Below are 26,414 nucleotides of genomic sequence, written 5' to 3'. Positions count from 1 at the left end.
TGCACAAAGAAACAGTCTCCTGGAAATCACTCTCCTCTCCTGCCCTCCAGGATCCTCACTGCAGCCAATGGCTAGAAGTCTGTGAAGTCAAGCCTAGGTGGAGTTTGGAGTGCCTCTGAGACTCTGTGAATGAGATTAGCTGGTAGGAGGATGAGTTTAGGTGCTGATCTATGGGTCAGCAGGAAGCACCCTCGTCAATCTGGAAACTTGGGAGTTGAGCAGAAGATGAATATCTAGAAATGAGGGAAGATGTTATGATAATCAGGACAATCAAAAGAGTGGTGGTTAGAATGGAGACAGTAACAGTAACAAGTGGAGATGTAGAATAAGAACAGTCTGGGAATGGAGAAGGGAGAGGAGATGGAGAAGTGGAGAAAGAGAAGTCAGATAGGAGAGTCACAGATACTGTATCTAGCAGGTCAAAGTATTCTAGGAACTAGGAATATGTACTCTCACTGCTGGGTCAGTGGAGGAAATACAGTTCTACTGCCGCCCAGACAGAACCTCAAGATGATCTCATTGCTTCAGCTAAGCACATCTCCCTCAAGAAACCCTGGGATTACACATACGAAGTCGCAGGTGTCATGAACACCAGGATCACAGTGCCCTGAAAAGCAGACATATGATATTCCAGTTGGCGTTCTGGTTAGATAATCAGTGTTTGAGATTCAGCCACCCTAAAGTAATTTTTTATAGCCTAATCACTTGATGGACTCAGTTACAATTAGTTTATGACCCTGAAAGGCTGAAAGGCTGAAGGCCTTTGATTTCTATAGAAGACAGCAGTTGGGGAGGTACTCACCCTCCCCCACAACCTCAGCTCATTTATCTACAGTATCTTTACACAGCTATCATTACATCTCATCCTCTGGGTGAACAAAAATCCACTGACTTGGGAGATGGCCTAGCCTGGAGCAGATAGCTAAGAATGAAACAGTTTCCAGAATTTGAGATAGTGGATGGAGGGCAAAGGAAAAAAAAATCGGTGAGTGCACTCTTACCATTCTCTATTGGCAAGGATTTATTCCAATACCCACTGACTGCCTTTCATCTCCTCATTTTTTGAGCTATCGAATTGGCCTATATATGCAAAGTACAACCTGTGAGGATGTAGGCTGAAGGTGCTGGGAGAATCACATCTAGCTTTCAAGCTACTCAAAAAGATCCTGAGTAGCTGCTCTCCTCTTCCAAACATGACAATTAAGAGGGCTTCAGTTTATGCAAGAGAGCAAGTGAAAAGGCACATGAAGAATGAAAGAAACCACCAATGGAGGCTATAAAAATTCCATCACTCAGAATAAGAGATACAAACTACTATGTATAAAATATATAAGCAATAAGCATATAGTGTGCAGTACAAGGAAATACAGCCATTATTTTGTAATAACTTTAAATGGAGTATCATCTATAAAAATGCTGAATTGCTATGAAAATAGCGATTCATAGTGCACATGAAACTAATATAAATTGTAAATCAACAATACTGCAAGTAAGAAATAAGAAAATAGAGGAAAACTCCATCCCCTTTTGTAAGGGCTGGAATCCCAGAACTTCTGGATCACTTTTCTGGCTCTGAAACCCTGAGTGATTGAGGCACATGCCAAATAATGGTAAGGCATGGTCCTTAGGACGGAAGAGCTTCCGCGAATAACTCAGAAAAATGACCACTCACCTACCCAGTACACAACCAGTCCTTTAGCAATTCTTGGTATTCTACCTACCAATCATCTGGCTCTCAAGCCAAAGAACTTGAAAGTAAATACGTCTATACAAGTTCTCTGTTAATCTGATGCCTGACACAAGAAAACTGCCTTTTTAACCTCAAGTTAAACACTGTCCCCATAAAAAAGTTACTGGGCACAACTGACACCTATTTGGAATACTGGAGGGCCAGCAATCTGGCCCTGGCCCCTCGCCATCCCCATCCCTCGTGGAAGAGCTGGATGAGGATTAATAATGCAAATTAATCTTAGCCCAAGATTTGTAAATAAAGCTGTACTTAATAGCCATTTAAAAATACATAGAAAAGATGTTAAATAAAATAAAATAAAATAAAAATACATAGAGGGCTTCCCGGGTGACGCAGTGGTTAAGAATCCGCCTGCCAATGCAGGGGACACAGGTTCGATTCCTGGTCCGGTAAGATCCCACATCCCATGGAGCAACTAAGCCCGTGCGCCACAACTACTGAGCCTGCGCTCTAGAGCCCATGAACCATGACTAATGAAGCCCGCGTGCCACAACTACTGAAGCCCACACGCCTAGAGCCCGTGTTCTGCAACAAGAGAAGCCACCACAATGAGAAGCCCATGCACCACAATGAAGAGTAGCCCCCGCTCACTGCAACTAGAGAAAGCCCGCATGCAGCAACGAAGACCCAACGCAGCCAAAAATAAATAAATTTATAAAAATAAATAAATAAATAAAATACATAGAAAACCACGGCATCAACTGTTTTATTTGCTAGAAGTTGGGTTTGTGGCTACATATCTAAGAGGCCAATAACAAAAATGAAGAGCCACATATATTAAAGCTGCACCTAAGAGATTTACTGCTGGATGACACATTTACTCTCAGCACTCAAAACCAATATAGCAGGACTTCCCTGGCGGTCCAGTGGTTAAGACTCCACCTTCCAGTGCAGGGGCTGCAGGTTCAATCCCTGGTTGGGGAGCTAAGATCCCACATGCCTCACGGCCAAAAAACCAAAACATAAAACAGAAGCAATATTGTAACAAATTCAATAAAGACTTTAAAAATGGTCCACGTCGAAAAAAATCTTAAAAAAAAAAACCAATATAGCAACTCCTTCTGCATTTTTGTATGATTTGACTTGACGGGAAAGCACTAATGACTTCTGAAACAGACTGCCAAGGCAATGAACTGTTCGCGATGTTTAACAAAGATGGGTGAGAGTTTACAGTAAAGTAAATTAACTTTTTATAAAGAAGTATCTTTAATTAAGGAGACTAATAAAGACCTGAAATATTCTTTGAGCAATTATGAAATTCTCTGACACGAAGACCCTGGAGTCCAGCAGCGGAAAACCCATGCTCAGAAGCTTTGACAATAGAGTGGAAAGGTCAGTGGCCTGCAGTATGGAAACCTGGGCTCCCTGGTTAAGCCACTAAATCATTTCACTGAGCTTCAGTTTCTTCATCTATTTAATGAGGGAGCTGAAGCACGTGATTTCCAAGATCTCAACCAGCTTCCAAGTTAAGCCTTGCCAAGAAGCAGTCAGACACACACTTCAAAGAAAAGCAGCCTATTTCTCCTCCTGGATTTCCCACAAGTGCATGAAGACCTCCTCTCACTACGGCCACCCTAACTGAGGCTCTCTGAAGTCTATGGTGCCCGCAGCACAGAGGATGGGGTGCTTTTCTAACACTGTTTAAGTGGCCACTGTCTGTGAGTTCTGGACAAAAATCATGGACACTGAAGATGGCATGGTCTCTTGCTCACTCTGGGAAGTGAGACAAAATTCAGCATTTTAACCTGGTGAAGTGATGGTGGAAACTGCTCTTTAGTTGTTTCTTTTTTTAAAAAAAAAACCTTTTTAAATTAATTTATTTATTTTAAAAATTTATTTATTTTATTTATTTATTTTTGGCTGCGTTGGGTCTTTGTTGCTGTGCATGAGCTTCCTCTAGTTGTGGCGAGCGGGGGCTACTCTTCATTGTGGTGCTCGGGCGCTAGGCGTGCGGGCCTCAGTAGTTGTGGCACTCGGGTTCAGCAGTTGTGGTTTGCAGGCTCTAGAGTGCAGGCTCAGTAGTTGTGGCGCATGGGCTTAGTTGCTCTGTGGCATGTGGGATCTTCCCGGACCAGGAATCGAACCCGTGTCCCCTGCACTGGCAGGTGGGTTCTTAACCACTGTGCACCAGGAAAGCCCCTCTCCATGTTTTAATCACATCATATCCCAAGAACTTGTAGCCAAGGGTAGCTCTTTATAAATAAAATAAGGAAATAAAGCAAAGAACACTATAAATATTAGTGTGAACAGTTTTCCAAATTGTAGTAACTTCTCCGTATTTTAAAAACAAGATTTGTCTCTTGCTTTAGCCTAGTTTTAGGTGAGGAATATGAACTCCCTTCCCCTTGTAGCTCCTTGGCATCCAGGCACATATAAGGGGAAATAGGCACTTAAAAACAGTGGAAAAGGCCCTGAGGAACCCCATGCTACAGAGTTTTAGAGAAGTCTCAAACTCTGAAGCCTCTGATTTGGAGCTGCTCTGAGGACCCTCCTAGTTCAATATATGTTGACCCTGAAAAAGAAAAAAAAAGTTCTTTTCAACAACTTTGGGAACTGCCATGCCCTGCAGTGGCTTTACACTGTCATTTAAGGGCAACTTTTTATTTACAACAGGTCTATGGAAGTTAAAACAAAGAAGGCTATATAAAAGAGGTTATGAAACAATTTAGCGGTATTGGGTTGGCCAAAAAGTTCCTTCGGTTTTTAAGTAAAAATAAAAGACACACTTTTCTTTCCTTTAAAAAAAAAAAATTTATTTATTTGGCTGCACCGGTCTTAGTTGCGGCACACGGGATCTTCGTTGAAGCATGCGGGATTTTTTAGTTGCAACATGCAGGATCTTTTAGTTGCAGCAGGTGGATCTTTAGTTGCGGCATGTGGGTGGGGGGTCTTCCAATTTTGGCACGTGGGATCTTCAGTTGCGTCATGCGAACTCCCAGGTGCACCATGCGGGATCCAGTTCCCTGACCAGGGCTCGAACCCGCCTCCCTCCCACCCGAATTAAGAGCACGGAGACCTAGCCACTGGACCATCAGGGAAGTCCCAAACACGCATTTTTCATTTTCACCAAGAACTTTATTGAACAATATATTCACCGTTTTGTTCCACTACCTTCTGCCATTTTTCATGCAATTTCTTAATTCCAACTTCCCAAAATTTTTTATCTTTTTGAGCAAAGAACTGTTCCAGGTGCCTTTTACAGTCTTCCAGGGAATTGAAATTTTTTTCCATTAAGAGAATTTTGTAAAGACTGAAATAAATGGGAATCCGAAGGTTCAATGTCTGGTGAATATGGCGGATAAATCAGAACCTCCCAACCAAGCTGTAACAGTTTTTGCCTGGTCATCAAGGAAACATGCAGTCTTGCGTTATCCTGATGGAAGATTATGTGTTTTCTGTTGACTAATTCCGGATGCTTTTCATCGAGTGCTGCTTTCAGTTGGTCTAACTGGGAGCAGTACTTGCTGGAATTAATTGTTTGGTTTTCCAGAAGCAGCTCATAACAGAGGACTCCCTTCCAATCCCACCATGTATACAACATCACCTTCTTTGGATGAAGACCGGCCTTTGGTGTGGTTGGTGGTGGTTCATTTAGCTTGCCCCACGATCTCTTCCATTCCACATTATTGTACAGTATCCACTTTTCATCGCCCATCACAATTTGTTTTTAAAACAGAATGTTTTCGTTACGTTTAAGTAGAGAATTGCATGCGGAAATATGGTCAAGAAGGGTTTTTTCGCTTAACTTATGTGGAACCCAAACATCAAAGAGATTAACAAAACCAAGCTGGTGCAAATGATTTTCAACGCTTGATTTGGATATTTTGAGTATGTCGGCTATCTCCCACATGGTATAACGTTGACTGTTCTCAATTAATGTCTTGATTTGATCGCTATCAACTTCACCTGGTCTACCTGACCATGGAGCATCATCCAGCAAGAAATCTCCAGCATGAAAATTCACAAATCACCTTTGACACGTTCGATCAGTCACAGCACCTTCTCCATACACTGCACAAATCTTTTTTTGTGTTTCAGTTACATTTTTACCTTTCTAGAAATAATAAAGCATAATATGCTGAAAATGTTGCTTTTTTTCTTCCATCTTCGATATTAAAATGGCTACACAAAAATCACCAATTTTGATAAGTTTTTTTAAACGCACACTGCTATGACAGCTGTCACAATATAATCTAACAAAACTGTTTCGAATGAAGTTGAAGACAACTAAGCGCTACTAGAGCCATCTTACAGAAAACCAAACGAACTTTTTGGCCACCTCAGTAAAAATTATCTGGAGAAACACAGTTCTATGCAAATTTGATAGCTATCTTCAAGGGCATATAAAAGCTCATAGGCTTTTATTTTTATTTATATTATATATATATATTTCATTGAGGTATAGTTGACGTACAATATTATGTAAGTTTCAGCTGTACAACCGTGATTGACAACTTTTAAAGGTTATGTTCCATTTATAGTTATTATAAAATATTGGCTATATTCTCTGTGTTGTTATATCCTTGCAGCTTATTTATTTTATACATAGTAGTTTGTACCTCTTAATCCTCTACCCCTCCCCATGTCCCTCCCCTCACTGGAAACCAACAGTTTGTTCTCTATATCTGCAAGTCTCTTTCTTTCTTGTTATATTCACTAGTTTGTTTTACGTTTTAGATTCCACATATAAGTGATATCATACAGTATTTGTCTTTCTCTAACTTATGTCACTTAGCATAATACCCTCCAACTCCACCTATGTTTTTGCAAATGGCAAAATTTCATTCTTTTTTAAGGCTGAGTAGTATTCCATTGTACATATATATACACTACATCTTCTTTATCCGTTCATCTTTTGATGGACACAGGTTGCTTCCATATCTTGGCAACTGTAAATAATGCTTCTATGAACACTGGGGTGCATACATCTTTTCGAATTAGCGTTTTTTTTTTCTTCCGGATATATACCCAGGAGTGGAATTGTTGGGTCACATGGTAGTTCTATTTTCAGTTTTTTGAGAATCCTCCATACTGTTTTCCACAGTTGCGTGCACATTCCCACCAACAGTATGTGAGGGTTCCCTTTTCTCCACAGCCTCACCAACATTTGTTATTTGTGTCCTTTTTGATGATAGCCATTCTGACAGGTTTGAGGTGATACATCATTGTGGTTTTAATTTGCATTTCTCTGATCATTAATGATGTTGAGTATCTTTTCATGTGCCTGCTGGCCATCTGTACGTCTTCTTTGGAAAAACGTCTATTCAGATCTTATAGGCTTTTAAATAGTGCTTCTAATTTAATCAAGCAATATTCAGTTTAGAATTAATGTTAATATGTACAACTGTACCAAGATTTAGATAGAAATTAAACAGAGTTTTAAAATGAGGGAAAAAGAAAAGAAGTTGAGCTAAGATGAAAGCTGCTTTGAAATAAAGATCTTCTATTTTAGTTCCAGAATGACTGATACTGGCAGACTAATCATTGATTCTCATTAGCGTCAGGCTTTCTTGGTGATGCTAACAGTGAACAGGAATAGAAAAAGTGACATTCATGTGTGTCTTTTTTGGGTGTGTAATCTTTGTTCAGGAAAAAACAGACTTCACAATGTGACAAACCAGGCAACACTTTTGTTCACTCTGGATTCAAACTAGAACTCAAGTTACCTATCAAAGCATAAGGAATCCACCATGGAAAGAGCAGAAAATGTATTTTGGTCAGAAGAAATGGCCAAAAAGCACATGAAAAGATGCTCAACATCACTAATTATCAGAGAAATGCAAATCAAAACTACAATGAGGTATCACTTCACACTGGTCAGAATGGCCATCATCAAAAAGTCTACAAATAAATACTAGAGACAGTGTGGAGAAAAGGGAGCCCTCCTATACTGTTGGTGGGAATGTAAACTGGTACAGCCGTTGTGGAGAACAGCATGGAGGTTCCTTAAAAAACTAAAAATAGAACTACCATATGATCCTGCAATCCCACTCCTGGGCATATATCTGGAGAAAACCATAATCCAAAAGGATATGTGCACTCTAATGTTCACTGCAGTACTGTTTACAATAGCCAAGGTGTGGAAGCAACCTAAATATCCATCGACAGAGGAATGGATAAAGAAAATGTGGTACATACATACAATGGAATATTACTCAGCCATAAAAAAGAATGAAATAATGCCCTTTGCAGCAACATGGATGGACCTAGAGATTATCATACTAAGTGAAGTAAGTCAGACAGAGAAAGACAAAAATATCATATGATATCACTTATATGTAGAATCTAAAAAAAAAAAAACGGTACAAATGAACGTATTTATAAAACAGAAATAGTCACAGATGTAGAAAACAAACTTATGGTTACTATGGGGGGTGGGGGGGGAGGGATAAATTGGGAGATTGGGATTGATGCATACACACTTCTATGTATAAAATAGATAACTAATAAGGACCTACTATATAACACAGGGAACTCTACTCAATACTCTGTAATGACCTATATGGGAAAAGAATCTAAAAAAGAGTGGATATATGTATAGGTATAACTGATTCACTTTGTTGTACAGCAGAAACTAACACACATTGTAAATCAACTATATTCCAATAAAAATTTTTAAAAAAAGTAATTAGGGAAGGTCTCAAATTATCACAAAAAGAAATAGAAATTGCCTGAACAGGAGAATAAATGTCTGCAGGAGACTGAACTTTACATCTGGCAACTGATCAGCACAAATCAACTAAGGTGTGTATGATCAGCAACTGCAAATGCAACACAAATTCTCCTAGTCAGAGAAGCACGTTACCATGACTGGCGCTGGGGGCAGAGTACTTGGCACTGGACTTGCGGATGATATTCTCGTGGATCTGGGACCACTCACTCTCGTTGTTGCACCTGCAACAGAAGGACAGGCATTATGATTCTCAACAGTTTTAAACATCTGGTCTGATGTTCAATGTGTAACACTAAGTTTGAAGGGATACTTCAAACTCACTTTCCTAAAGAAATGAACATATATTTTACTAAATTAGACAAGGCTCATTTTCTGGTAAGGCATACAGAAGATTCATATTTGGGGAAAGAGTAGAAACTCTAAAATGAACCTCTGCAAATATTTTTGAGTGGCAAAATATCCTATTCTCTGAAGTAACACTTTCCCACATGACAAGTTTTTTTCTTTTTTAGTTCCTTATACACCCTTAAAACTAGGCGCTAGAGGAAAGCTCCTGATAGAGGAAAAAACAGTTCCTTTCAACAAGTACTACTGTTCAGAAACTTCCATGTCACACTTGCTTTACATTGTCATTCAACTGTCACTGTAATGGCCCCAGAGAAAAATCCTGCTAAGCTCAGGGCAATGTTGACATTTGCCTGTGGCTGTCTTTCAGCCAGACCACGATAAGAAGAAAAGTTTGGGAGAGCAGTGGGCTTTGTTCACTGTGAAATCCTCTGTAGTCAAGGGGAAGGAGGGCTTAGTAGAGAAGGCTGGATGCCTAAATATGTAAGAATAAAGTTCTTTCCTAGGGACTTCAGGATTGGGAGAAAAGAGAGAATGGAGGAACAACACTGCACCTCTATTAATTTCTGACATTTTTAGAGTCTTCCCCTCTAAAGGAAAATTCCAGGAAAGCTGCAGTCATACAACCACTTGGTATGGTTTAGGAACAGAGACTAGGAAGGAATTCCTCATCCTAATGTAGACATCTTGATGAAACAACTGAAATGAGATTAGAATCATCTCTTGAAAATTCCATGTGACACCCAGAGTCTCCACAGCCTTGGCTCCTCCCTTCCCCTGTTGGATAAGGAGAACCCACTGACCCCAGAAAACAGAGCCCATGCACAAAGGAAACCACACAGGATCTTTCCATGGTAACTTAGAAGTGTGTAGTCCAGCCACAGCAAAAGGAAACTCCAGCAAGAGTTATATCATGTGCCATCCAGCAGAGTGAAGCACAACAGGTTTCTAAATAAAGGAGTTTGTATAGAGACCATTCAGAGATAAAGGAGGTTGGTCACTAGACTAATTTTTCTTAATCAGTAGCTCCTCAGACTCCTTAGTAGAAATAAGCCTCACTTACTCAGAGATGTTACAAAGAATTGTCAAAGATAAGGTTCTCAAAGTCCAGAGCTGTAAGAATAACTTCTGCTCACAGAATTCCTTCCAAGGAAAGGAAGGGGGAGAGTGTTCTTTAAAATGATCACTTGTGATTAGCAACTCAGTTGGAAATCAAAAGTGAGAGGTGCTGGCAGCAGCACGTCTAGCCCTTCCTGTCTGACATGCACACTGTCTCAGCTCTTCCAATCAGTCAATACATCAGAGAAGTGCCCAGCTGGTGAGGACTCAGACTTGTCTTGCTGTCAGATTTTTGTCACTTTCTAGGTTTACAAAATCAGTAGTTACTTTCTTTAATGGAAATCTGACTATAGTTTGTTATAAATAGTGTACTCCCCCCCACTTCAAAATAAGAGTCTTGACTAATGCACAGTATAATGAATACAGACAATAATATTGTACTATAATGATGCAATGTGATAAATATTGCTTGACTGGCAATCATAATACAATATATAAATATATCAAAGTAACACGCTATACATCTCAAGTATATATATATATAAAATACACACACAAAGAATCCAAATAAATAAATAAATAAATAAAACCAAAAGAAAAAAAAAAGAGTCTTTAAAATTAACTTCCTCTCCCCAATGCGTGGTATAATTTCAGTATTTCTCCAATAAAACACTCACTGGTTCTTTGGCAGTATAGAACCAGTGAGCTGGTGCTTTATCAACCACATCAACAGTGACAATGTGTATTATTTCACTGACATGTACTTTTCCACCCAACACATACAATTCAGATGCCAGACACCTGATGGCTTGCCCCCTGTACTCCTCTCCCTTTGTATACCCCTTAACTATCATTGGCCTTCAAAGATCTGCATTTGAAGCCCATTTCCTTCCTACCATATAAGCTTTCTGGGCAATCTCACCTGCTCCCATGGTTTCAACCACCACCAAAAGCTGACAAGACCCAAAGCAGTGTCTCCAGCCCAGACTCACCCCTAAGTTCCTGACCTGCATGGCCACAAGACAGCTTACCATTTCCTACCCACATGTCTGCTCCTAGAGACTCCTTCTGAGTAGAACCCACTAGTTCACTAAACCAGAACTCTTCCAGCTGTCATCACGTCCTGTAGATTTTGTTATCTTAAACTCTATCACATCTGACCTCTCCTCTTCATCCCTTGGTTCAGCCATTACCACCTCTCTTCCAGACCAGTGTAATCACCTCTTAACTGGCCTTTCAATTATCTCCCTTTCTAGAATGCCAAGGGAGCTTCTCAAATCATCTGAAACTAAGTGGATGTGGTGTCATCAGCATATTTTAACCAATCACTAGGATATTTTGTAAGGAAAAAATATAAATGTAAGCATTTGTTAACCAAATGAGTTATGATTATAATGAAGCATGATTATGTTGTATCCAATCAAATTAGTATTTAGAGCATGATTACTGATGTTGATAGTTTGTCCTCAATCATAAGACTCACGAGGGATTGTAATCTAAAACAGGTCTGTGTGCCTCTGTGGCACACCTTCCCCACAGAGGAGGTAACCAGCACAGGCAATGAAGTAGCACTTCAATCACTACATGTCCAGGGATTTTACTCAAGGGTTAACACAGAGGGGTGAGAGGTTTTTGGTTTTCTCCATGGGATCACTAAGCATTCCAAAGCATCAGAGCAGGTGTGCAGGTTCTGCTCAGCAAAGAGTGTTCAGAACACTGTTCTTATTCACTCATGTACTAGAGCACACTTTACCATTTGCCTCTTCCCTACTACCTCCTTATCTTCTTGATTTCTGTGTTTCTCATGGGTATTCACCTAACTTTCTTCTCATCTTTCCCCAAGGTGGGCAACCCAAAAAAGTATTCAAGAAGTTTTAAAGGGTTGTTTGTAAGACCTTTAAGTCTGCTTTTTTAGGATGCCTAATATAGGTAGGTATGATCAGGATATTCTCCCATATTTTATTTCACTAAGATAGGTATTCTCATGTTCATCTTACAGATGAGGAGAGTGAGGTGAAGCTGTAGTCTAACCACAGGTCTGTCTGGACCCAAAGCAGGGCAGGGGTGAGGGTGGAGGGGCAGAGAGGAAGAAGCTGCAGAGTACTGTGACCCTGAAAACCTTACTCCCACACCAGGCTTCAGTGTACTTGTCTCCCTGACACCAGTCAGAATTCCCATTCTGTCTACCTTCATCTAACTGCGACTATTCAGTTTTGACTATGGCTTAAAACTTAATTTAGTGCAAATAATCCATATTAAAATTCTTTCTTGTAGAGTGGCCAAGATGGCAGAATAAAAACACTCTGAGCTCACCTCTTCTCACACCAAAATCACAACTATTTGCAGAACAACCATTGATAAAAAATACTGGAACCTACCAGAAAAGATCTTCTACAGCCAAAGACATAAAGAAGGAACCACAACGAGACCAGAAGAAGGGGCAGACTCATAATCAAATCCCATATCTCCACATGGGTGACCCACAAACTGGAGAATAATTGTATTGCAGAGGTTCTACCATAGGAGTGAGAGTTCTGAGCCCCACGTCAGGCTCCCCAGCCCAGCACTGGCAAGATGAGCCCTCAGAGCATTTGGTTTTGAAGGCCAGTGGGGTTTAGTTAAAATAGAGACTTCAATCTTAAAGGGAGTGAAAAAAGCTCCCTTTTTTTTCACAAAAAAGCTGATGTGCACCAGCACATAGGGCAAAAAAAATAATTTGACAGGAGCCTGGGCCAGACCTTCCTGCTGGTTTTGGAGTGTCTCCTGGAGAGGTGAGGGGTGGATGAAGCTCACCCTGGGGACAGAGACACTGGTGGCAAACATACTGGGGAACACTGTTGATGGCTGACATCTTGGCTCTTTATTTCCAAGACCTGGCCCCACCCAACAGCCTCTAGGCAGCACTGCTGGGACACTTTAGGCCAAACAACTAACTGGGCGGGGACACAGTGCCAACAATCAGCAGACAGGCTGCCTAAAAACTAAAGAGCCCATAGCTACCTCTGGGCTTGCCCCCAGACATGACCCGGCCCACCAGAGGGCCAAGATGGAGCTGTACCCACCAGTGGACAGGCACTAGCCCCTCCCACCAGGAAGCCAGACCAAGCCTCTAGACCAACCTCATCCACAAAGGGGCAGACACCAGAAGCAAGAAAACTATGACCCCTCAATACAGGGCAGACCTTACCCTGGGATCAGCTGGGCCCTGGCCTGGCCCACTAGCAGGCCAATGCAACCTTCAGGACACCCCAGAACCCATACCCAACTGTGTCAGGAACCAACATGCCCCCACAAAACAATCTGAAATGAGCTCTGGGATCCCTGGGCTGTAGCCAGACTCCAGGAACAAGCTCTGCTTGCTAGTAGACTGGCACTAACCCCAGGATCTGGCTTCAGCTGCCAGTGGGAGGGCAACAGCCCCAGAGTCTTGAGGACTCTGACTCCACCCACCAGTAAGCCAGCACTAGCCCTGGGGGCCATGTAGGATTGCACAACCAGCCACCTCATGACCAGGCCCTGCTAAACAGCAGCCAGTAGCATCCACACAAAGCAGGTTCTGGCAACCAACCAGACTAGGGGTCTATCAGACCACCCACACAGTTAGCCTGCCACAACAGAAGGACCCACGGAGCCCTCTTCAAGTGAACCCTTAGATCACACAGCTTGGATGACGGGGGTGCGGAACTGCTGGGAAGCATAGGACGCTTCCTACAGAGGGCCTCTTCTCCAAGGTCGAGAAAAGTAACTAACCTACCACATACATAAAAATACAAATAGCAACTGAGATAAAATGAGAAATATGTTTCAGACGAAGGAACAAGATAAAACCCCAGAAGAACAACTAAGTGAAGGGGAGACAGGCAATCCATCCAAGGCGTTCAGAGTAATGATTGTAAAGATGATCAAAGAACTCGAGAGAAGAATGGATGCACAGAAAAAGAAGTCAGAAATTTTTTAACAAAGAGTTAGAAAATATAAAGAACAACCAAACAGAGATGAAGACTACAATAACTGAAATGAAAAATGCACTGGAAGGAATCAACAGTAGACTAAATGAATCAGAAGAATGGATCAGTGAGCTGGGAAGACAGAGTAGCGGAAATCACTGCTGCTGAACAGAAAAAAGAAAGAAGAATGAACAGAAGTCAGAACAGATTAAGAGACCTCTGGGACAACATCAAGTCTGCTAATATTCACATTACAGGGGTCCCAGGAAAAGAGAGAAAGGGCCCAAGAAAATATCTGAAGAGATAACAGCTGAAAACCTCCCTAATCTACAAAAGGAAACGGTCACCCAAGTCCAAGAAGCATACAGTCCCATACAGGATTAACCCAAAGAGGAATAGACAAGATACATTGTAATCAAAATGACAAAAATTAAAGATAGAGAATACTAAAAGCAGCTAGGGGAAAGCAACAAATAACATACAAGGGAACTCCCATAATACTATCAGCCAATTTTTCAGCAGAAACTCTGCAGGCTAGAAGGGAATGGTATGATATATTTAAAGTGATGAAAGGGAAAAACCTACAACCAAGAATACTCTACCCAGCAAGGCTCTCACTCAGATTAGAAGGAGAAATCAAAAGCTTTACAGACAAGCAAAAGCTAAAGAATTCAGCACCACCAAACCAGCTTTACAACAAATGTTAAAGGAACTTCTCTAGGTGAAAAAGAAAAGGCCACAACTAGAAACAATAAAATTACAGAATGAAAAAGCTCATTGGTAAAGGGAAACATACAGTAAAGGTAGAAAATATCCACAAACAAAGCTCATAGGGAGGTTAAAACACAAGAGTGATAAAATCACCTGTATCCAAAATAAGCAGTTAAGAGATACACAAAACAATTAGATATAAAATATGATATCAAAAACAGTAATCATGAGAGGAAGAGTACAAATGCAAGGAATCTAAAATGCATCTGAAATTAAGAGATCAGCAACTTAGAACAATCACATATATACAAAGACAGCTATACAAACACCTGATGTAACTGCAAACCAAAATTTATAACAGATATACACACAAAAAAGAAAAAGGAATCCAAACATAACACTAAAGATAGTCATCAAATCACAAGAGAAGAGAGCAAAAGAAAAAGGGGAAAATAAGATCTACAAAAACAAATCCAAAACAATTAAAATGGCAATAGGAACATACATATCAATAATTACTTTAAATGTAAATGGGCTAAATGCTCCAACCAAAAGACACACACTGGTTGAATGGATACAAAAACAGGACCCATATATGCTGCCTACAAGAGACTCACATCAGATCTAGAGACACATACAGACTGAAAGTGAGGGGATGGAAAAAGACAGTCCATGCAAATGGAAATCAAAAGAAAGCCAGAGTAGCAATACTTATATCAGACAAAATAGACTTTAAAATAAAGACTGTTATAAGAAACAAAGAAAGACACTACATAATGATCAAGGGATCAATCCAAGAAGAAGATATAATAACTGTAAATATATATGCACCCAACATAGGAGCACCTCAATATATAAGGCAAATATTAACAAACATAAAAGAAGGAATCAACAGTAACACAATAATAGTAGGGGACTTTAATACCCCACTTAGGGGACGTCCCTGCTGGCGCAGTGGTTAAGAATCCATCTGCCAAAGCAGAGGACATGAGTTCGAGCCCTGGTCTGGGAAGATTCCACATGCTGCGGAGCAACTAAGCCTGTGCGCCACAACTACTGAGCCTGCATTCTAAAGCCCACGAGCCACAACTACTAAGCCTGCGTGCTGCAACTACCGAAGCCCACGCACCTAGAGAAGCCACCACAACGAGAAGCCTGCGCACCGCAATGAAGTGTAGCCCCCGCTAGCCGCAACTAGAGAAAGCCCGTGCAAGCAGCAACAAAGACCCAATGCAGCCAAAAAAAAATAAATTAATAAATTAACTTATTAAAAAAATACCCCACTTACATCAATGGACACATTATCCAGACAGAAAATCAAAAAGGAAACACAGGTCTTAAATGACATGTTAGACCAGATGGATTTAATTAATATTTATAGAGCATTCTATCCGAAAGCAGCAGAATACACATTCTTTTCAAGTGCACGTGGAACATTCTCCAGGACAGAACACATGCTGGGCCACAAGGCAAGCCCCAGTAAATTTAAGAAAACTAAAATCGTATCAAGCATCTTTTCCAACCACAATGCTATGAGGCTAGAAATCAGCCACAAGAAAAAAACTGTAAAAAACACAAACACGTGGAGGCTAAACAATATGCTACTAAACAACCAATGGATCACTGAAGAAATCGAAGAGGAAATTAAAAAACACCTAGACACAAATGAAAACAAGATGATCCAAAACCTATGGGGTGCAGCAAAAGCAGTTCTAAGAAGGAAGTTTATAGCGATACAAGCTTACCTCAGGAAACAAGAAAAATCTCAAATAAACAACCTAACCCTACACCTAAAGCAACTAGAGAAAAAAGAACAAACAAAACCCAAAGTTAGTAGAGGAAAGAAATCATAAAATCAGAGCAAAAATAAATGAAACAGAGACTAAAAAAAAATAGAAAAGATCGATGAAACTAAAAGCTGGTTCTTGGCAAATATAAACAAAATGGATAAACCTTTAGACAGACTCATCAAGAAAAAAAAGGGAGAGGGCCCAAATCAATGATATCAGAAATGGAAAAGGAGAAGTTACAACCAGCACCACAGAAATACAAAGGATCATAAGAGACTACTATGGGCAATTATATGCCAATAAAATGGACAACCTAGAAGAAATGGACAAATTCTTAGAAAGGTACAATCTTCCAAGACTTAACTAGGAAGAAAAAGAAAATATGAACAGACCAATTACCAGTACTGAAAATGAATCAGTAATTTAAAAACTCCCAATAAACAAAAGTCCAGGACTAGATGCCCTCATAGGTAAATTCCACCAAACATTTAGAGAAGAGTTAACACCCATCCTTCTGAAACTATTCCAAAAAAATTGCAGAGAAAACAACACTTCCAAACTCATCCTATGAGGCCATGGTCACCCTGATACAAAAACCAGACAAAGATATCATAAAAAAAGAAAATTACAGGCCAATATCACTGATGAACAAAGACACCAAAATCCTCAACAAAATACTAGCAAACTGACTCAAACAATATATTAAAAGGATCATACACCATGGTCAAGTGGGATTTATCCTAGAAATGCAAGGATTTTTCAATATCCACAGATCACTCAATGTGATACACCACACTAACATATTGAAGAATAAAAAACCATATGATCATCTCAATAGATGCAGAAAAAGCTTTTGATGAAATTCAACATCATTTATGATAAAAACTCTCCAGAAAGCTGGCATAGAGGGAACACACCTCAACATAATAAAGGTCATAAATGAAAAACCCACAATTATCATACTCAACAGTGAAAAGCCGAAAGCATTCCCTCTAAGATCAGGAACAAGACAAGGATGTCCACTCTTGCTACTTTTATTCAACATAATTTTGGAAATCCTAGCCACAGCAACGAGAGAAGAAAAAGAAATAAAAGGAATCCAAATTGGAAAAGAAAAAGTAAAACTGTCACTGTTTGCCAGTGTCATGATACTATACATAGAAAATCCTAAAGACGCCACCAGAAAGCTACTAGAGCTCATCAATGAATTCGGTAAAGTTGCTGGATGCAAAATTAACATACAGAAATCTGTTGCATTTCTATACAATAGCAATGAACTATTAGAAAGAGAAATTAAGGAAATAACCCCATTTAGCATCACATCAAAAATAATAAAATATCTAGGAATAAACCTACCTAAGGAGGCAAAAGACCTGTCCTCTGAAAACTGTAAGATGCTGATGAAAAAAACTGAAGACCACACAAACAGATGGAAAGATACACCATATTCTTGGATTGGGAGGATTAACATTGTTAAAATGACTATACTACCCAAGGCAATCTACAGATTCAGTGCAATTCCTACCAAACTACCAATGGCATTTTTCACAGAACTGGAGCAAAATATTTAAAAATTTGTACGGAAACACAAAAGACCCTGAATAGCCAGAAAAATCTTAAGAAGAACGGAGCTGGGGGATTTCAGACTATACTACAAAGCTGAATTTATCAAAATAGTATGTTACTGTCACAAAAACAGACATAGAGATCAATGGAACAGGATAGAGAGCCCAGAAATAAACCCGCGCACTTACAGTCAATTAGTTTTCAACAAAGGAGGCAAGAATATACCAATACAATGGAGAAAAGATGGTCTCTTCAGTAAGTGGTGCTGGGAAAACTGGACAGGTACATGTAAAAGAATGGAATTAGAACATTCTCTAACATCATAAACAAAAATAAATTCAAAATGGATTAAAGACCTAAATATATAAAAGTCCTAGAGGAAAAGATGGGCAGGACACTCTCTGACATAAATCACAGTAATATTTTTTTGGATCCATCTCTTAGAGTAACTAAAACAAAAACAAAAATAAACAAATGGGATCTAATTAAACTTAAAAGCTTTTGCACAGCAAAGGAAACCATAAACAAAACGAACATACAACCCATGGAATGGTAGAAAACATTTGCAAATGATGTAACCGACAAAGGCTTAATTTCCAAAATATACAAACAACTTATATAGCTCAACATCAAAAATAAATAAATAAATAAACAACCCAATCAAAAAATGGGCAGAAGACCTAAATAGACATTTCTTCAAAGAAGACATTCAGATGGCCGACAGGCACATGAAAAGATGCTCAATATCACTGATAATTAGAGAAATGCAAATCAAACCTACAATGAGGTATTACCTCACACTGGTCACAATGACCATCATCAAAAAGCCTACAAATAATAAATGCTGGAGAGAGTGTGGAGAAAAGGGAACCTTCCTATACTGTTGGTGGGAATGTAAATTGGTGCAGCCATTATGGAGAACAGTATGGAGGTTCCTTAAAAAACTAAAAATAGACCTACCATATGATCCTGCAATCCCACTCCTGGGCACATATCTGGAGAAAGCTCTAACTCGAAAAGATACATGCACCTCAATGTTCACTGCAGCACTATTTACTACAGCCAAGACATGGAAGCAACCTAAATGTCCATTGACAGAGGAATGGATAAAGAAGATGTGGTACATATATACATGGAATATTACTCAGCCATAAAAAAGAATGAAATAATGCCATTTGCAGCAACAAGGATGGACCTAGAGATTATCATACTAAGTGAAATAAGTCAGACAGAAAAAGAAATATACCATATGCTATCACTTACATGTGGAACCCAGAAAACTGATATAAATGAACTTATTTATAAAACAGAAATAGACTCACAGACATAGAAAACAAACTTATGGTTATCAAAGGGGTAAGGAGGGATAAATTTGGAATTTGTGATTAACACATACAGACTACTATATATAAAACAGATAAACAATAAGGATCTACTGTAGAGCATAAGGAACTATATTCAATATCTTGTAATAACCTATAATGGAAAAGAATCTGAAAAAGAATATATATATGTATAACTGAATCATTTTGCTATACACTTGAAACATTGTAAATCAACTACACTTAAATAAAACAATGTTTTAAAAGAATTAAAAAATAAAGTCTACTTTTGGGACTTCCCTGGTGGTCCAGTGGTTAAGACTCCGTGCTTCCAATGCAGGGGGCACAGGTTTGATCCCTGGTCAGGGAACTAAGATCCCACACGCTGCACGGTGTGGCCAAAAAAAAAAAAAAAAAGTCTACTATGATATTAAAAATTCTTTCTCTTTGGGTGTGACTTGCTTTATTTTGGCATTTATTTGGTTGCAAGTTCTAATAAGCTAGGAAATAGGCAACAATCTACAGATTTAGGAACACTACAGATGCTGACAACTGGTTCATGCAGTCCTTACCTATAGCGTAAAAGAAGAGAGAAGCATTGAGAAGCCTGCATTTCTGTTAAAATGGCCCAGTTGGACAGAGTCCCTAAGACCAAGCTGACACAAATCAACCAATCTGATTCTTTTTAGATGGTCTCTCATGGGCCATGAGAAACTGCCTTTTCACTCATGAAAAATTTAAACTATTTCTTATTTTATAACATATGTTTATTTAATACGGTCAATTAAAAAGGAAGTCAAACAGCATATATATGTATATTTACACATATATATGTAAAATTATAGTGCTTTAGCAAGAATACTTATTTTTATTCCTCTTTCCAGGTAGTGAAAAGCCTATGTGAGTAACACTTCCGCCCCTTCCATCACTTTCCTGGGAAAAGGAGTGACTTCTTTGGCCAGTGCTTCTAGGAGAAGGACCCACACATGAACATCTCAGATCTGCCTCTTCCCTCTTTTGGGAGCAACCTGTTTGCAGACAGCACACAATCTCTGCACCAACAGGCTCCACATTGACTGTGACTTTAAAAGTCTTTCTAATTCAGGGTTAATCAAAAGTTAGAATGAGTTGAATGGTGGCCCCTAAAAAGATATGTCCATATCCTAATCCCTAGAAATGTGAACGTTTCCTTATTTGGAAAAAGTGTCTTTGCAGTTGTAATTAAGTTGAGGATCTTGAGATGAAGTCATCCTGGATTATCTGCACTAGCCCAAGTTCATATAGTAGTTCTATTTTTAGTTTTTTAAGGAACCTCCATATTGTTCTCCATAGTGGCTGTACTAATTTACACTCCCACGAATACTAATGATATCCATTAGTCCCCTCAAACTGCAACAAACAGCATTTTTATTCTTAGTTTACTAAGCCGAAATTGTTAAATAATTGGGAATGAAGGTTGACCTTTGTCAAGTTATCTTTTTTGATATCAGAATTATCGTAAGGTCTTTCCCCTCTGGATGACTAATATGCTAATTGCACTGGGATCAGAGTGGGGCTTGTGCCATGTGGAATTTATGAAAATGTTTTCTCTGAATAATTTTTGTAAAATGTTCCATGGGCCCTGGAAAAGATGTATTCTGTTTGTTGGACAAATCTTTTTTTTTTTTTTTTAGCACTGGAAGAATCATACAGCCTGGTGAGCTGGGATACTCCAGTTACATCTGCTGTCCTGGCAAGCAATAGCACTCCATTTGACTATCAGCACGTACTGATTTAGATGATAAATTATGCTCACCCTGTGTAGAGGTAGGAGAGGAAGTGGCTAAGAGTATGGTCTCTTAACAAGGCTGCTCAGGCATGTGCCTCACCACTCTGTGTCCTGTCTCCCTCATATGTAAAAAAGAGATAACAGCCCAGATGAGTGCTCAATGATGCTGTTATTCTCTGTCACATCAACCTTATTCAGATTCTCTCCTAAGTCAGATTTATTTATCTGATTTAGATATTTATCTCCATCCTTATTTTTGTCTTCTTATATGTCAAAAGGGATGTTAACAAATCTCTTGCTTTTACTGTACTTTTATCTCATCTTTATATTTATAATAAATTGGACATAATAATTTTGAGTCATTATTATACTCAAAGGTCACAACAATTAGCTCTTCACTATAAATTTCACCATGTATCGGTATAAAATGCTCTTTCTATCCCTGTAAAGGAAAAAACAGGGCTTTCTGGTACACTGGTGAGCTGGAGGCAGAGATGCTGGCAAGGACACCCAGGCTTCTCACTCTGCTTTCTTTCCCCAGTTAAGAAGGTGAGTGTGTTAAGGCTAAGTTTGGTCAACGTTTCTTTAAACTGAAGAACGTGAACTGCTGAGTTAATATCTCTGGAATGAAGTGTGAACCCTGAATTTAACGGTAGTGGAGTAGGCACCCTCTACTTTGCAGAGTCCAAGTATCAGGGGCTGCTTCTGCTGGGGATTCTAGGGCTGAGGCAGTGAGTGGTGCGTTACATGTTATGTGTGTGCCTACGCTGAGGGGCCATTTTGCTTCCCGTGAGATATGTATTCTTGGAGGATGAAAGAGGAAACCAAATTTAACTTTATTGTGTGTGTGTGTTTTCTTTTTCTGTCAATCCCTGATACTCCTTACACAGCACATTCATTGCATACGCTTTACATTAGAATTTATTTTTTATCATTAATATTACGACATTTCATTTTGTTTGTATTTTATTATTATACTTAGCTTGTTACTAATCTTTTTGTTTCTCTTATTATATTTGTGAGTCTCTCACTAATATATAGATGAATTTTGTTTTTTGCCTCTATTTTGAGAATTTTTACCTAATAGGATTTTCTTTCATCTCAATTATATATATTGTCATAACTGATATGGGCTTTCTACTGTCCTTTGCTCTAGGCTTTCTGATTTTTTAATGCTCTCTTACAGCAGCTTTTGTACTGTATGATATATATTCTTACATGCACCTTTGTGCTGAATGATTATACATCTTGCATTTATTTATATTAGGGTTTCCGTTAGGATAGAAATGTCTAAATTTTTACTAACAGAAATATTAATACAGCTTTTAAATCTAATTTATGCCTTTATTACTGGTTAATAAAAGGTATGACAACCCAACAGCCATAAAAACTAAATGTTGACCATAAAGAAGACTAAACACTTTAAAAATAACATGTTCTAGGAAGGATGGGGGCAAGGGATAGTTAGGGAGTTTGGGATTGACATGTACACACTGCTGTATTTAAAATGGATAACCAACAAGGACCTACTGTATAGCACAGGGAGCTCTGCTCAATGTTATGTGGCAGCCTGGATGGGAGGGGAGTTTGGGGGGAGAATGGATACATGTATATGTATGGCTGAGTCGCTTTGCTGAAACTGCACCTGAAACTATCACAACACTGTTAATCGGCTATACTCCAATTTAAAATAAAAAGTTTAGGGCTTTCCTGGTGGCGCAGTGGCTAAGAATCTGCCTGCCAATGCAGGGTACATGGGTTCGAGCCCTGGTCTGGGAAGATCCCACATGCCGCAGAGCCTGCACTCTAGAGCCCACGAGCCACAACGACTGAGCCTGCGTGCCGCAACTACTGAGGCCCATGCACCTAGAGCCCACACTCCGCAACAAGAGAAGCCACCGCAGTGAGAAGCCTGCACACTGCAACAAGGAGTGGCCCCTGCTTGCCGCAACTAGAGAAAAGCGCGTGTGCAGCAACAAAAGACCCAACACAGCCAAAAATAAAATAAAATAAAATAAATAAAAATTTAAAAAAAATTAAAAAGAAAGTAACACGTTCTATAAAGCCCATGATATGATTCTATCCCTACATTTTTTGTTATTGGTGCTGTTTTTGAATCATTATAGGTTAAATGAAAAATTAATTTAAAATCAAAATATGATTACTACCATTCTTTTGTTCTTCCAAGAAATGTCATTAATTTGTTTAGTCACTTACTTAACTGGTGTTGACCACCTCTACCTCTGTAAGATGGTGAAGCCCCACTCAGTGCACAGGCTTGTTATGAAGTTTCAATGTGATTATATAGCCAGAAGGGCTCTGAGAGAGTACAGAGCACTAAACAAATCTACACTGATATTACCATTGAAAACAGGTGACATTTTATGTGGCCACCATGGAGTAATTAAGATATTATGGATGGAATTATGTAGGATTTGTAGTTTAGATGTGAAAGTGGAACTTGCCAATAAACAAGAGTCATTAGCAAAAAACAAAAAAAAGACAGGAAACTCCTTTTAGATGGCATGTAATACACCCATTATTTGGGTATACCTCATTTCCTGAACCACCAATCCTCTCATTTATTTTTCCACCTCTTTCCTGTTTGATTCACTAGTTTAAATGGGTTCTTTTTTTTTTCTGTCTCTCTTATATTACCTTATTCCATCCTCCCACCCCCAATTTTTTAAATGAGGAAACTAAAGTTTGGGGAATTAGGATGACTTTTCCAAATCTCACAGCTTCTATCTATCTATCATCTCATCTATCTAATCCATCTAATAGATGAAAGTATTATATCTATGTTTTTAAAAACCAAGCTGGGATCATACATACTACTGACATACTTTTAAGTCAGTTAAAGTTGTTATACAAAGCCAGCTCTATGTTTGTATGCTTGTAGAGCCACTGTTCTTTCATATCACTCTTTCTAGAGTAGCAGCAGAACAAAAAAGGGAAGAGAAAGCACATTTGTTTTTTCAATCCTGTGGTAGAGAATACTTGGGACCTCATGTGCCAACACTAGATCCATGTTAGAGACTCCTGTTGTGAACCTCTCACCTCTGCATGAACAGGGAGTCATCCTGAGCTAACTTTCTTTATCTTGGTTCATTATTTAATGTGTTCTGTTTTGCAGCAGCACTAACACACACAAAAACCCAGTTAGACACTGAGGCTAGAGACAGTGGGCACGAGAAGTCAAAATAGAGCAGTTCCATGGACAGAGACCTACTGGATTTGAGTCTTCCTTGTATGGCCTGAAAAGACTTTTGGTGCAGATGCTCAAACAACGCATGTCTGAACACTGATAATGGACCCAGCAGATAATGGTCCTGGGTGGATGATGATCCAGTGAAAATTGAGAAGGCCTAGGCTAGGAGAAAGAGAAATATGAGCTATTTCTTTACCTGACTTGCAAGTGAGAAGCAGAATTTTTCATTTAGAGTTATTACATATAAAGACATCAGACTCCTTTAATCTGTACCAAAATGAGAGTGACCCAATGGTCCTTTACCTATTTAAGAATGAGCTTCCATTTAAGAATGGCTCCTAAACAAGTCCCCTCAACTTAAGGCAGTTTCACAGATAAGGTAGTGATGAAACAAAGAACCCAAAGGCAGTGTTCTGAGGAAATGCCTGTGTCTATTCCAAATACAAGGAGAGGTTCCCTTCCAGGCATCACTCACAGAAGAGGCTGCCACCTTGTATTTCCACCCTCACAAAGCCTTTCATGTTATAGGGCATTCTCTGAATCCCTTTATTTTTAACATCACAGCACTGTTTGGATAAGTTACATTATCCTGAAATATCTTCAGTCAATGCAAGTTTTAGATGCTTATAAATTTTATCTTGGTTAAAAAATTTTTTAAGAGCAAAACTACACAGATTTAGTAATCATCCTTGGGTATGATCTCCAAATTGAAGTACTGGATGCTATTGTAAAACTCACCTTAGAAGCAGCATAGTAAGTGGCTGTATCATTAAGGTCATATACATAGGCCTACATGACAAATGAAAACAAAAAAACATCAAGTGCCCAACTATTCAGCAAATATGTAATTGGGCCTCAAGATGAATCTCCAGTGAAAGCATCATTAAGGATTCAAAGAGTGATGTATCAAAACCAACCTGATAATGTGCCCTGGAAAACTGTCAGATGACTCAGAATATGGCTATAGGGATGACAAAGACCTGATGGCATGGTTGCACATAAAGAATTCAAATAAAATCTTCTCATAAAATGTGAGAGTGGGAAAAAGCAATACTTCTCAGTTTTACATAATATGTGATTGAGTACATAGTGTGTAATACATATTTTATATAATATGATTTAAAATATAACTAAAATGATAAACTTAATATTCTAAGTAGTTATTTATTTCATTAAAGTTGGCCTAAAGGTGTTTGGACTTTTTTCAATGTGAAGTTGGAGAGTGGTCATCACATATTCAGAGGCATCTTGTATTTGGTCCCATGTACTATTTATGGACACCCTCCACCCCATCCCAATGCTGGCTTTAGCTCCTTGGCATTCCTCTCCTTTCACATCCTAGGCTCCAGATTCAGCAAGCCTTGTGCCTGCCTGAGAGTCCAGTCCCTCTGTCCAAGAGGAAACATGATATCTATATCAGAATGAACTTCACATAGTGGTTATTCGTTTGTGATTTTTAAGGTTTCTAGCTCACTAAAAAGCGACCTAGTTTTTACACCTCAGCTTCTTGTTGTGATTTTTTTTAAAAGGATGTGGTGCCTTCCCAACACACATGATATTAAATATCTATAAAGCCAGAGCAGTGGTCATGGCAAGAGACATACAGGGGCTTGAGGCCTGAGGCTGACTCTGAATAATAAAAGAAACGATGAGAAGGTCAACAACTAATGAGGTATTTTGCTAATTCACTGATTAAAACTATACAAGAGGGCTTCCCTGGTGGTGCAGTGGTTGAGAATCTGCCTGCCAATGCAGGGGACACGGGTTCGAGCCCTGGTCTGGGAAGATCCCACATGCCGCGGAGCAACTAGGCCCATGCACCACAACTACTGAGCCCGCACGTCTGGAGCCTGTCCTCCGCAACAAGAGAGGCCGCGATAGTTGAGGCCCGCGCACCGCGATGAAGAGTGGCCCCCGCTTGCCGCAACTAGAGTAAGCCCTCGCACAGAAACGAAGACCCAACACAGCCAAAAAAAAAAAAAAAAAACTATACAAGAGATTTTTTTATCCTTGCAAAATTCTGTCCTAGCAAAGGCTAAAACACTATCAGTAGCTATTAGTAAAACCTTTAAGCTTCCAATTAAACCTAACAAACATGTCCCCTAAAATTTATTGGAAAATATTACTTCTCCGTAGGGCTGAATTCACTGTGCTGATGTGGATTTAAAACACTAACCCTAGAGGAATTCCATACCGTGCACAAAGTCGATTTCACACACATGGAAGTGTCTTTGAAAGTCTGTTAATATTATCAAGTGGAAAAATTATCCTA

General features: G+C 39.3%; 1 protein-coding gene across 6 annotated transcripts in view; it reads right to left on the bottom strand.

Moving 5' to 3' along the window:
- Positions 1-26,414, bottom strand: part of DOCK3 (dedicator of cytokinesis 3) — a 384,123-nt gene that overhangs the window by 96,865 nt on the left and 260,844 nt on the right. For all 6 annotated transcript variants that reach the window (XM_059939761.1, XM_059939763.1, XM_059939762.1 and 3 more), the window contains one exon: positions 8,556-8,644. In XM_059939761.1, coding sequence (XP_059795744.1) covers positions 8,556-8,644 — 89 coding nt within the window. The remainder of the gene's footprint in view (positions 1-8,555; positions 8,645-26,414) is intronic.

This window comes from Balaenoptera ricei, chromosome 11, assembly GCF_028023285.1.
Source record: "Balaenoptera ricei isolate mBalRic1 chromosome 11, mBalRic1.hap2, whole genome shotgun sequence".
Lineage (NCBI taxonomy): Eukaryota > Metazoa > Chordata > Mammalia > Artiodactyla > Balaenopteridae > Balaenoptera > Balaenoptera ricei.
The sequence above is the reverse complement of the archived record's forward strand: the minus strand, read 5'-3'. Positions and strand labels throughout refer to the sequence as shown.